The sequence below is a fragment of the Bacillus rossius genome (genome assembly GCF_032445375.1).
Source record: "Bacillus rossius redtenbacheri isolate Brsri chromosome 9 unlocalized genomic scaffold, Brsri_v3 Brsri_v3_scf9_2, whole genome shotgun sequence".
In the NCBI taxonomy this organism is placed as follows: Eukaryota; Metazoa; Arthropoda; class Insecta; order Phasmatodea; family Bacillidae; genus Bacillus; species Bacillus rossius.
Window position 1 is genome coordinate 14,104,362 of NW_026962013.1, and position 13,238 is coordinate 14,117,599.

A 13,238-nucleotide genomic window follows, 5' to 3' on the forward strand; every position below is an offset into this window, starting at 1 on the left:
TATGTTGTAATTTTATCTAAATTAAAGTTAAATATAAACTTTTAAATATTTTATTTTATTGTTAGCATATTTGTATGTACTCAATCTACTGAACATAACTAAGTTTTTATGGATTTATTAAAAGTAAATCAAAAGCATTTTTATTTGATTAATTTCACTTAATTTTTCTCAATAAGAAGTATAATGTTTTTCTCAAACGATAAAATTGCAACACACTGTTTGTTTTTTAATTTGTCATTAATCGTGGAATATAATTGTTTGTAAAGTTTGAGCCTGCACTTTTTTTTTAATTTGCTTTATTTTAAGCAGCAATGCAATTTTTTTTTGTGTTAAAATACAAAACTAGGTAGTCAGTTTAGACTTTTGAGATTTTCTTTATCAAGAGAGAGTGAATGTGAGTTATATCATACATTGTAGTGCATACTAAAATGGGAATGTGTTTGCGCGTTACTAATTTTGAAAGCGAACTTGTACATTTTTAGAAAATGCATAATAAATATATAAACATTTCTGTATGCTGTTTCAATTAGTATTATCTCTTCCTTCCAGGTCCCCAAAAGAAAATACCATGCACAATTTGGGCAAGTCAGATGGGAGTTGTCTCAGTGACAGAAAAATTCAAATAGGTAATTTAGTTTCTTCTTCATCAGCAGCATATATTTCCTCAATGCAAGCTTGCATAGGGTACTCCACATCTGCAAGGCAAACTTCCGTTTGTGGTGGAACTGAAAGCACCGAGTCACGTGCAACGTTGCTTGCAGACCCAACTAAGCTGACTTCAGCGTGCGTTAAAAATAAAGATACTCGCTTGCGTGAAAAACTGTCACCAGAATCAGGAGGGCACGGTTCAGTTTTGATAAGTAACAAAGCCGCTCAGTTGCACGTTTGCAACATTTGCAACAAAGAATTCTTAAAAAAATCCAGTTTGAACTATCATAAAATAACTCACAGTGAGAACAGACCTTTCGCGTGCCTTGTGTGTGACAAGACGTTCAAGAGGAAATTCGAAGTAAAAAGCCATTCCGTGGTTCACGGCGGAGCTTACAAGTACTCGTGTGACCTGTGCAACCACGTGTGCAACCGCAAGGGGAACTTGGAGTCCCATCGGAAGAGACACCTGGGGGAGTACGATCACGTGTGCGACGTGTGCGGCAAGGGGTTCCACACGAACTTCGCCCTGCAGGGCCACAAGAGGGTGCACGCGGGGCAGAAGCCGTTCTTGTGCGACCTCTGCGGCGAGGGCTTCGCGTACAAGTCGGCGATGGCGAAGCACCGGCTGGGGCACGACCCGGCGGGGACGGCGCGGCGGCGGCACGAGTGCGGGCTCTGCGGGGCGAGCTTCGCCTGCAAGCGCAGCCTGCTGGCACACGTGGGGCGCCACACGGGCGAGCTCCCCCGGTTCGTGTGCCACCTGTGCGGCAAGGCGGTGTCCACGGCCGACTCCCTCAGGACGCACCTGCGCATGCACTCCGGCGAGAAGCCCCTGCCCTGCGACGTGTGCGGCAAGCCCTTCAGCCACAAGAAGTACTTGAGAGTCCACAGGCGCACCCACACCGGCGAGAAACCTTACGAGTGCGACGTCTGCGGCAGGTGTTTCTCGCAAGCGACGACTTTGCGGTTGCACAAAAATTCTCACGCGCTGTCTGGTTGAATATTTTGCACGGGAAATTTTGTCCAGTAATTTTACCAAGTTTGAACACTGCCAGCTAAAAGGCTTACGTGTGTTTTTAAGGCTCAGCATTACCCGCCATGTGTTTTGCACTTGAAATATTTTTGTGAAAGAGGTCATTGAAGTGAGGTCGTATGCAGTACTCGGCTGTAAAAACTCAGACAATGAAGTTCCAGTAAGTGACCATGAGCTATTAGTGAGGAAAAACTTTTAGTTAAGAATATTTGCCAGATGTTTTTTCAAATAGCTTATAGCAAAAAAAACAATCGGCAGTGCTTATAGTAGTGCAACCTCCGTAGATATTGCAATAAAACAACAAATGATGAGATAATGCAGGGTTGAGCAGAGCTTTTCTGAGCAGATTCTGAGCTCATTCTGAAAATGTTGGAAGAACATGGAATGTCACAGAATTGCTTTGTCTTTTATTTATTTAAATAACTAGGATACAAGAGCGTATCCAGCTCAGAAAAGTGATGGGGGGGGGGGGGGGGGAGTTTTGGTCACACTTCCTCTTTCATGAGGGAGGAAGAGGGTCCAAGGTGTGATACAATAATAAACAACAAAAGAAAGAGAATCATTAAAAAAAAATTGAGCAATAAATAGTTTGTATTAAATTAAAAAATTTTCTCAAAATACACCTCAATACTCCTTGCCTCGCATCCCTCGTGAATACACCCATGCTGAGATTTCTACGGTCCATTGAGGCATTTCTTAAACACTTTTCAGATAATCGGTTCAATAAAATAACTCCGTAAATCAGGCCTGCTACAGATATAGGAGGAACGGAAAATAGGGAAAAGTCAGGTAAAGTAAAATGGTAGAGAAATAACCTGGAAAAGTCAAGGAAATTGCCAAATATTTCTGTAGTTTTTTTCTTGCGACTGTAAAATTAAACAGAAAATAACATTTCCGCCAATGTTCAGGTGCCTCAAAAACTGCTCAAACGTTTATTAATCACAAAAAAAATTTTTTTGGTTATCCTTTTTCCGAAACCCCGGTCTTATTACTTAAAACACAAAGTGAGTAAACTAATTTCTGGATGCTTACGTACAAGTTCGATAGCCTACATTCGGTAGCTTTAGGTGAATCTATAGCAATTGTAGACAAACGTGTATCCATCTAAAATGGTGTTAAGGTGACTTTTGAAAGCACATACGTCTTTCCCGTCCAAAAAGAATCACCAAGAGAGAGCACGTAATAATTTGAATCTGGAAGGTAGTGGAAACTTGTCGATTCATATCTGGTAGAGCTGTAAATGTCAGGGAATTTTGGAATTTAAGCTTGTAGCAACTCTGATAAATGAAATGATTGACAGCTGGCAGCATATCAAGGAAAGTCCTCAACAAAAGATTTATAAAAAAAATTCCGTAGCAAAAAATGTGTATCTTGAAAGTAACCTTTTTGGGTTTTCAAACATTTTAGATGTTGATGTTGGAGGAACTGAAAGATGCCATCCTGGTTTCGGCAGTTTTTAGGCCATAACAATTTTCTAATTTAGTTTTTTTTTAACTTGCTTAGTTAGAGCATTGTATATAATTCAGTGGGAATGCCTATATTTAAAAGTGGCTGGCTGCTACACACAGTACTTTCTTTGGCTTTTAGTAGGGATGGGAAATTTTCAAAATTTTCGATTCGATACCGATTATCGAGTCTTGTTGCGATCATCGATTCTTATCGATTATCGATTCCAATCAATTAGGTTAAGTTATAGATTCTCATTTTCGGGATTGAAGTATAAGTTACAATGGAATCAGTAAACATACTTATTGAATACACTAAAAAAGCATTTTTCAAAATAATAAATAAATACTATTAAATTTAACACATAAAACAAAACTTTACATTACTTGAAATAAAGAAATTGAAATTACTATTCTGTAATGTGTAATGTGTAGGGCAAGCATTATTTTTTATGTGGATTATGTTTAATCCAGTTGAATATGTAATTTTGAAAAGAGAATACGTAATTTAGTAATAGGTCAGTAGTACTAATAAAAAGTGAATTGTCGTAAAGTCATCAAAATACTAACAATTTCATTGGAATACAATTTAATAAATAGTATATTAATTACTAAATGTACAATCATTAACATTTATCAATCAAACTTTAAATAGCCACAAAAAGTTGTGATTATTAAAAATATTGTAAAAAACCAGAAACTACCAAATTCAATCTTTATACCTTTGAAATAAATGACAACATAGTGAAATATCATAAAAACAACACTTTTGACAAAATAAAATTGAAAGTTCTTAAAATAATAAATGAAAACTGGCAAAGCATCTTATTAGATCACAAAGTCTTATTAGATCCTAAATTCTTATTAGATCACAAATTCTTATTTAAAAAAACCAACATTTTGACTCGTTCAGGATCTAAACGGTTCCGTTTCTGATCAACAATCAGTCCTGCAGTGCTGAATAATCGCTCGGAATGTACAGTTGAAGGTGGAATGCAAAGAAATTTCTTTGACAGTTTTTTTAAACATGGGTACTTGGTATTTTCTTTCCAATACTGGAAAACGTTGGTACTTGAATTTTGAATAGGTTCTTCCAAGTAAACATTAATCTCATCTTCAACTGATGCGATGTGGCTTACACTTGGGGCAGTCTTCATTATGTTTGAGTAAAATGTCCACATACCATGGCTTTCCATTGCTTGGCTGGATGTTTGCGGCACAGACTGAGAGAAAAGCAACAAAATTTTCAAAATTAAAAATGAACAAACAAATGTGTCAACATAAAACAGCAGAAGTAGACAAATAAGAATACACTTAATGAATTACAAGGAAATTAGCACCTAACTTACCTCAGTTTCAGGTTGTTTCAAACAGATAGTTTTTCTTGCTTCTTCAATCAAAAAAACTTTCGCTTTTGTGACATTACCGTCCTGCACAAAAACATGGTGTTTAAATCGTGGGTCCAGTAATGTTGCAACTGCGTACAACATATTCTCTTCAACATCAGAATACTTCAAAGTTATGGCAGCAAGCATATCATTTTTGATGCCCTGTACACCTGATCCAGTAGGTGCTGGTTTCCTTAGCTCTTCAGTAGAACTGTTGATTATAGGTATGACTTCTGAGGCTGTCACACACTGAGTACTTACAGCCAATGTTGCATGGTTGAAAATACTTAAAAGGTTTACTACATTTGTCATCAGGTTCCATTCTGCTGATGAAAAAGTCACAGGTAACTGCAGAGTTGCTGATGCTAAAGAAACAGACTGTTTTTGCTCAAGTAAGCGCTGTAGCATATGGAGAGATGAATTCCAACGCGTTGGTTCATCCTGGATAAGTTTATGTTTTTTCATTTTCAGCGTGGCTTGAGCCTTCTTTAACTCTTTTGTCGCCTTACAAGAATGTTTTAAATGGCCAACTATGCGACGACCGTTGGCAATCAGATTATTTACATTCTTGTTGTTCAGTAGCCCTTCCTTTACAACAAGCTGCAGGGTATGTGCTAGGCATGGCAGATGTTCATATTCGGATGATTCTAGGCCAGCAGTTATGTTCCTGGCATTGTCTCTTACAATGGCAACAACTTTAGATTGCAGCTTCCATTCTTCAAGTGTTTCTGTGATAAAATTGCACAAATTGTTCCCTGTGTGAGATAATTCAGGAAAGGGAATAACCCCAATGTTGAGGTGTTGCAAGACAAAATTGGAATCAACAAAATGCACAGTTAGACCAAGATAATCGTCATTGGCTGTTGAAGTCCACATATCTGTTGTAAGACTCACATGTTCAGCTTTGTCCAACTTTTTGTTCACATTTTCCCTACATTCTTGGTACATGTGTGGTACAACAGTATTTGAAAAATGTTTTCTGCTGGGCAAAACATACCTAGGCTCAAGGAATTTGACAAATTCTGTGAATCCTCTGTCTTCAACCATGCTAAAAGGACGATTGTCTAAGCACATCATTCTACCTATGTGCTGAGTTATTGATTTTGCACGAGGATCAGTGGACTTGAATTGTGCAGTTTTATCAATAAATGATTGTAATGTAGGCTGGTATTGACTTTTAGGAGTTAGCCTATACTGGTTTGGTGTTCTTGATGAAATATTCGTTTGGCCAACTTTCTCAGCATGCCTCGGGGACACTGAACCGCTGCCTCTCGATGAATCAGTAGCAGTAGGCCTAACATCTGAATTTGATGACAATGGCAAGGTTGTCTCTGAAGAACAATTTTGTGCTGAACTATCATCTATTTCATTTTCTTCAATCTCGCTCAATTCCGATGAATGTAGCCTTTGTTTCTTCGTCTCATGAACGTAACTCCCATGCTTGTTTTCGAGATGTTTTTTCATGTTTGTTGTAGTTTTAGATTTACCGCCACGTGAGATTGTACATTTACAGATTTGACATATTGCGTAGCCAGAATTTTGTCGGTCGATGACAAAGTATTTCCACACTTCACTAGACATCACGTAAATAAAAATGTTATTTTACTATTCGTATTGCGCTAACATTACCCAACATTCAAACAAAGAAGCATCACTGGAAACAAAAGCATGTAAGAAAATTTCTACAGTTGCCGTACTGGTAACTTACTGGAATGAAAACGTGTTTCAAAAACGTCCATTGAAATTTTATGTTTAAGTTGCGTAATTAACTGGTGATTTAATGTTTACTGTTATTAAATAAATTACGGAAAATACGTAACTCGTAAAATGTTACGGGCTATGGCCACATTATTCTTGCATTTTATCGTTAAGTAATTGAGAATAAGATCTGTACCGGAAGTTGGCAAACCTGTGAAAGTTCATGTATAGACAAATGCTGGTTAACAAAAAAAATCATTGACGAAAATAAATATGCAACAACGCAAGTGAATAAATATACTAGAAACGTAGAAAACGTGGCACACTTCTCAGTAGAATCTTGAAATTTTGTGCACATGGCTACCAATGTGGGTGTATTCAGCAAGTAAAAGTTGGGCTACAATTTCTTTATACGATAACACTGCGTTAATAAATAAATAACCCTAAATGCACAGTACGAAATCGCCAACCTCCGTTCCCGCTTACGGGATTGTGGCAACTGAGCTGTGGTAAGCTATGTTATATTTCATTTATTATTTATTATATCGTTTATGGTTATTTATTTAGTTGTAAAACTGACTAAAATTACTGCAACGACAGCGATGAACCGCTGCTAGGCAGCACTTTACGTCTACATCCTGCAGAATTTTAATAATCGGTGATTTTCGCCGATCCTCGATTATCGATTATGTATCAAAAAATCGGGGTATCGAAGAATCGACGGATCGACTTTCCCATCCCTAGCTTTTAGTATTGAATCCACTTTTAGGAATGACTGCAACTGTAGAATACACTAACTAAGCACTATATTATGGTCTTCGAAAATCTCTTAATGTGTGATCTCAGCCTTAACTATTGCACAGTTTTAATACTCAACGCTCACTACTTGCAATGCCACAACGAACATGACATGACAAATCCGATTAGGCGTCGTAAATCGTTCCACTACGACAGAGTTAATAGCATAGGATCACAATTAAACTTTAAACAAAACACACTTTTAAATTAAATTACATATTCACTGTTAACAAATTGCAGAACACGTAACTCGCTCATGTGCTTATCTAAAATGGTTTTGAGTTACTCTTTAATTGTGACCTTGAACCAAAACTTTACTATGCTTACTGTTGATACTATTACAATTTATAACTCGGAAATTCATTATGGACATAACTGTACTACCATGAAACTAGATTGTAGGCTTAATCAATCATAGAACTACCTATAGCAGTTGATTACTGTGTGGTGTTATGTTGTGTAATCTGATAACTTTTGAAATCAACCTTTGAAGGGATATCTATTGCCCTTGTGTGGCATGATGAAGACATTGCAGTATTTTTAATTGTTTTGCCGACATCAGTTTTTTATTATATGAATTATTTTAATGCTCATAATGTTGCCATGTCTCATTTCAGTTTTGTAATTTATTTCTGTAGACATAATTTCTTTAATGTGAATTTCAATATTTTTGTGCAGTGTTTTGTAATGTAAATAAAACTTTAATAAATTGAGTTTTTTTAAATCTTGTAAATTTGTTAAAAGTTTTATCACAAGTTTAATGTAATTTAGGTCCAATGTAACTATTGGAGGAAAATTAATTTTTTTACTTTCAAAAGCATTAGTAGTCAAAAAATAAAGGCTCTTTTGATTGTACATCCCTTGATTGGGTGACAATGCATAATCCTAAGTAGTATTATGTTGTTTGGGAAAATATCTGCATTTATATTTTAGAGAAATACTAACATAAAATAACATGAACATATAAACTATTGTCGTTAACAAGCTAGTGAAATTTCAAATGAAGTATTTGGGAAGGAGGGGTGAATAACTATTCCTAAAATTGCGAAGGCAGCCCGAGATAATTATAGTACATCTACCTGCATTATTAATAATCATGTGAATTTATATATTTTATGCTGTGACACTTATTAATGACAGTCAAAAATTAAGTGGCAGTTTAGAGAAAACAAATGCTATAGGGAAAGACAAGATTTTATGGTTTTTTATTTTTAGGTAAATTTGTTTTTAACAAATATGACACTTAAATGTTGAATGAAACTAACTTCACTAAAACAGTGTCATTCTGACTGATACATAATGCACTTTTACAATATTATAATAATATATAACAAGCATGTTTAAATTCTGGGAACATTAAACTAAATCAGCAATTATGTGTGTTTGAAAAATGTTCCAATGTCGTTATACAAAAATTATTTATGAATAACAGTAGCAATATCAGAAAAGCAAACATTTTTCCCCAGCCTATTTAGTACAAACATTTTGGTACAAACACTGTGCTAACTAATTTAAATTCATTGAATTAAATTTATTAAAAGATTACACTTTTGTAATCTGAATTGATTATTTTTTAAATATTCAGATTAATTTCATGATTTTATTTGGATTTGGGTTTTTTGTGGTGTATTAACGTTCATTTTGGTGTTAATATGGTGTTTTGACATGGTTTTCAGTGTTATTTCGGCTTTATTGCAATTCACCATATAACTTTGTTCTTAGCTATAGGTATTACAAACAAGGATAGTTAATGAACAATGGTGTTAATCTGTGTCCACGCAAGCCATACAAAGTTATATTGTGGTGCCGGATGTGGCCCGCCGGCCTCAAGTATTGGCCATTGCTGGTCTAGTGAACTCACAAAGGACCTGCAAGCCAAGTTGAAAAGGGAACACAAATTACAGCATTATTACTTCAGATAAGAATGTAGTGTTCTATTTAAAATTTTGCCACGTATTTAGGTTTCAAATTTTCTTTGAGGAGAAACCCCCCTGGAACCGAGTATTCTCTCTGCATTTTTCTCAGTGTGTTAGCACTGACCCAGTGTGTGAGTGTCAGACAGTAAGTGTAGATTGTGCTAAAATGATTGTGTCTTCAAAGTAGTCAAAAATAACATACACAATCAAGAACAGAAAGTGTTAAATATTTGATTTATTTGGAACATGGATATATAGTTACAGTTCTCCTGTCAGTAGTACCAATTAAGTAATTGTGTACTGCTGGTGTATAAATAAGTGAATAGATGACCCATTTAACTATTAATTTTTTAAGTTCATCATGTACAGGCACATTAGAAAAACGTGCTAGGCTGATAGGTGATATTTTTGACGCACTGACAAAAACATTGGAAGTGAGAGTGGCAAGAGGAGAGAAGGAGTTTCGACAAGAATGTACAATTCTAAACACACCTGTTCACATGGGAAGCTTTTTACATTCATGTACATCATTGCTGCCAAATCTTCTGTGTAGGTAATGGTACTGTGAAATGTTCTCGTTTTACTTTAAGAATGTTAAAGAAATCAATTGAAGGATTCTGGCCACCCAGCTTATACCAGGTGGTGTTTACATTTAGACAACGTGACGTCAAGAGGTTTTACTTGCATGCGATGTGAACCAACTGCAGCAACCACGTTGGAATATCAGCTCAACGTAAATAAAAGATTAAAATTTTCAAAATTTTATAGGTGTAGTATTTTCAGCTTACACATACCATTCATCTGAGCAAATGATTAAACTTTACCCATGAATCCGTAAGTATCTTGCATTATCAGAGCTTGGTAGTAAAATGTTTAAAGGTATACATTTTTCACTGCAATGAAGCTTTTGTGTAGTTAGAGCTGCTAAATATATATTTTGACGTGGCTATTTGTGATGATGTCCTGTTTTTAAAATGTGAACCATTTTCTTTCATTTCTTCTGTACGCAATAAACACCACACAAGGCTGTTGAATTCATGCATCTTTTGGACTTCTTTAGACATTGTATGCTTCCGGGTCTAAACACACTGGCATGAAATTAGGTAGTCGATGAAAATGATTGTCAAGCGATGTACATTAAAGCTCAGTATCACATGCTATATTGATTTTTTTGTCATTACTTTTATTTAAGGGCTTTTTTTTTTTTAATTTTAACTCGATACCCCCCTTGTATCTGTTGTTTCAAATATTTTCAACATATATTCATCTAGTGTAATATAGTGGGTATAAAAGTTTGCATAAGTCTTTGTAATTATTATCACTTGGTGTGACTTTTTACACTCATTATATTATACAAAGTGAATATCTGTTGAAAATATTGAGTATCTGTGATGCACTGACATAAGTTGTCGCCTCCTCACTTTTTTCATACTGTAAGTATTGTAACTTATTTGGGCTTTAAAGAGTAAACATGATCATGCAATCTGCTACCATACAGTAGCATATTGGATGTAACATTTTGCATTAATTGAATTATAAAAGCTTGGATGCGTACTAAAAAGAATTCCAATCATTATAACAAAATCAGAGGTCGAGAGGGCATTTACAATCCTGTTTTAAAATAAGTTAGTCTCTTTCCAAACTATTTGTGGAAAGATTTCCTTTACATTTTCAGGTTTTAAGAAATAATAAAACTGTTTGAATCTTTTATCTTACTGATCAAAGCATTTGAATATTCATGGCATGTTTATAAAGGAAGGTATAATTGTAGCATAAAATGTAGAGAATAAGATTCATTAATAAATGGGATCTCTTACAGATCAATTTAAATTTAATTAGACTCTTAAATTTTATAGGTTTGATTTAAAATGTTAAAAGTACAATAAAAATACTTTCAGTTCTCATTATTATGATGATAAAATTCTTTTTCCTCTCTGAGTTGTAGAACATCATAATGTCTTGGAACATGGTGTAGGTGGCATAGCGGCTTATTTTGAAGACTTGATAGAAGTTAGCAGATGTGAAGCCATTCAGAAAAAATAGTTGACAACCTAAGAACGGAGGATCCAGAATCCACTGCATCTCAGAACTGCAGTGCCACCCAAAAATAACAAAAAAAACAAAATAATGACATAGAGTTATTGAATTAAGGGGAAGGTGGGTATAAAATTTAAATAAAAAAATGGATTCCACTTACCAATTATGTGGGCTTGGATTATGTCCTCAAGACAGAGATGAAGTGCACGTAAAACACAAGGGTGCCATGTTGGTGCGGAGCACAAAACACACGAGAGTCGACGAGAGTTCGCTAGCTGACCAGTAAAAATACTTAAATTGAACTATTTCTTTGGAAAAGATTTCCAAATCTAGTTGACTTAAAATAGACCAGTGTCCAGTCGAAAACACTAGACCCTGATGAGCACAGAAGGTTGACTGACTGCGGCTAAGGAAGAAACAGTTGTAATGGCTTCTTGGCGGAGCCATAGGATGTCAAACTGCGAATGGATACATTGCTGGGCGACAAAAGTAGTGCTGGAAGTCGTGTGCAGCTTCGCTGAAAAAGTTTTTAAGGTTAGTGGGGGGAAATTAGTGTTGGACAGTAAAAAGCTCAAAAAATAATTGGCGGGTGAAGACTATGTAAAAAGGCAGCAAGATGCAGGCTTGCAGGAAAGTATTTAGGCATTGGAAAAGAGTGACTCGGGAGGGTACAAACTGTGTTGGCAATAAGTTGGTGTGAGGCTGTGGCCTTGTAGCATAGGAAATGCTATGAACAGCACTGACCTAACAAGAAAAATAAAGTTACCAAGGTTTGCAATAGTGAAGAATGCAACTTTCAGGTCCAAAGGCTGGAATGGAAGTGAAATACCAAATTAAATAAAGTTAAACTCTATGAAAATTAAAAAGTGCCATAAAATTAACTAAAAGTGGCACACTGTAAAACATGGAGAAGCCAGCATGCTGGCAACATCTTATTTAACCCCTTTTTTTCTCCTCCATGCATCCTATACTCTAATTAAATAACAGTGCAGGAAAAATTACCGCTAAACTGTAGTCAATCCATTGCAGTGTGCTGCCGTCTGCTGCTAGTGGTATGACTGGAGGACTACGGGACAGCTGTGTCGGCACTAGTTAGGTGCTCACGTTACCGCAAATTAATTTAACTTAAGATTACCTAATTTATGTAATTTTCCTATCTAGAAAATTTTACTTCTATAGGTGGTCATCTAAAGAAACAATTGGTTTTGACTAAAGATTTAAATTTTTGACTGGCATAAACAAATTTATTTTATTGGTTAATCCATATGCTAGGTTGTAGTATTGAATACTCTTATGCCTATTGGAAGGATGGTCTGCACATGTGAGTTGCATGCTATTAAATGCCCTGAATACTAGGGTGTTGTTAGTGTATTTCATATTGGTTATCTTTTCCTTGCAGGTTCTCGAATGAATTTTTGCTATATTGTCTGGGAAACACTAAGTGGTTTGGTGCCTGTACGAGAACAAGTGATTTCAAGCCTGTTTGTGCTAATGCAAATGAATTAACACCGGGGCAGCACGTAGAAAAGTCCGATGATGTTCCTAGACTGGTTCTCGTCGAAGAGTTTCCTGATAAAAGTGACGTGAGACACACGTGTGACACGTGCAGCAAGGAGTATAGGTCTGCGGACTCGTTGCGTCGGCACGTCAAGCGACACAGCGAGGAACGGCCACACGCTTGTGGCTCCTGCGGCAAGCGGTTCAAATGCAGGAGCGAACTGAAAGCTCACCAAAGTGTCCACAATGGGAACTTCACTTTCAAATGCGATTTTTGCGAGTACACCACCAATCGGAAAACAAATTTGGTGCTGCATCGCAAACGCCACCTGAACGAGTTTACAATGAAGTGCGACGTGTGCGAGAAAGGGTTTTACACGAAGAAAGACTTGAGGGATCACGGCAGCGTTCACACTGGCTTGAAGCCATTTCTCTGTGACATTTGCGGGTGGAGCTTCACCAACTATTACTCACTGTCGCAGCACAAGTTACGACACGACCCGGATTATAAACCTAATTACAGGTACAGCTGCAATACGTGTGGCAAGGCATTTGTGTCGCGCAAGAATCTCAGCACTCACGTGAAACGACACATCGGAGTGTGTCCAGAATATGTATGTGATTTTTGCGGGAAAATCGTATCGAGTCGAGAATCGCTGAAGACTCACAGACGGACACACACGGGTGAAAAGCCATTTATTTGTACGGCATGTGGCAAAGCTTTCAGCGACAGGAAGTACCTGAGTGTCCACCAGAGAACTCACACCGGTGAGAG

The 13,238-nt window shown here is 36.5% G+C and overlaps 2 protein-coding genes across 2 annotated transcripts in view; one reads left to right on the forward strand and one right to left on the reverse strand.

Annotated features, from left to right (window-relative positions):
* LOC134543261 (zinc finger protein 585A-like) overlaps window positions 1-13,238 on the forward strand; it is a 184,231-nt gene that overhangs the window by 47,852 nt on the left and 123,141 nt on the right. The window lies entirely within an intron of this gene.
* LOC134543083 (zinc finger BED domain-containing protein 4-like) lies at window positions 3,278-6,970 on the reverse strand. The gene is made up of 2 exons (XM_063387856.1): window positions 4,479-6,970; window positions 3,278-4,352 (listed from the first exon to the last, which is right to left on the reverse strand). Exons 1-2 carry the CDS (start codon window positions 6,096-6,098, stop codon window positions 3,999-4,001), a joined length of 1,974 nt encoding a protein of 657 aa, XP_063243926.1. The 5' UTR covers window positions 6,099-6,970; the 3' UTR covers window positions 3,278-3,998.

Bases quoted from the DNA above. Each gene is read 5' to 3' on its own strand.
- LOC134543083 (XM_063387856.1), bottom strand. From the start codon at position 6,098: ATGTCTAGTGAAGTGTGGAAATACTTTGTCATCGACCGACAAAATTCT. The intron at 4,353-4,478 runs GTAAGTTAGGTG...CTTTTCTCTCAG, and splicing joins TGAAACAACCTGAAACTGAG to TCTGTGCCGCAAACATCCAG.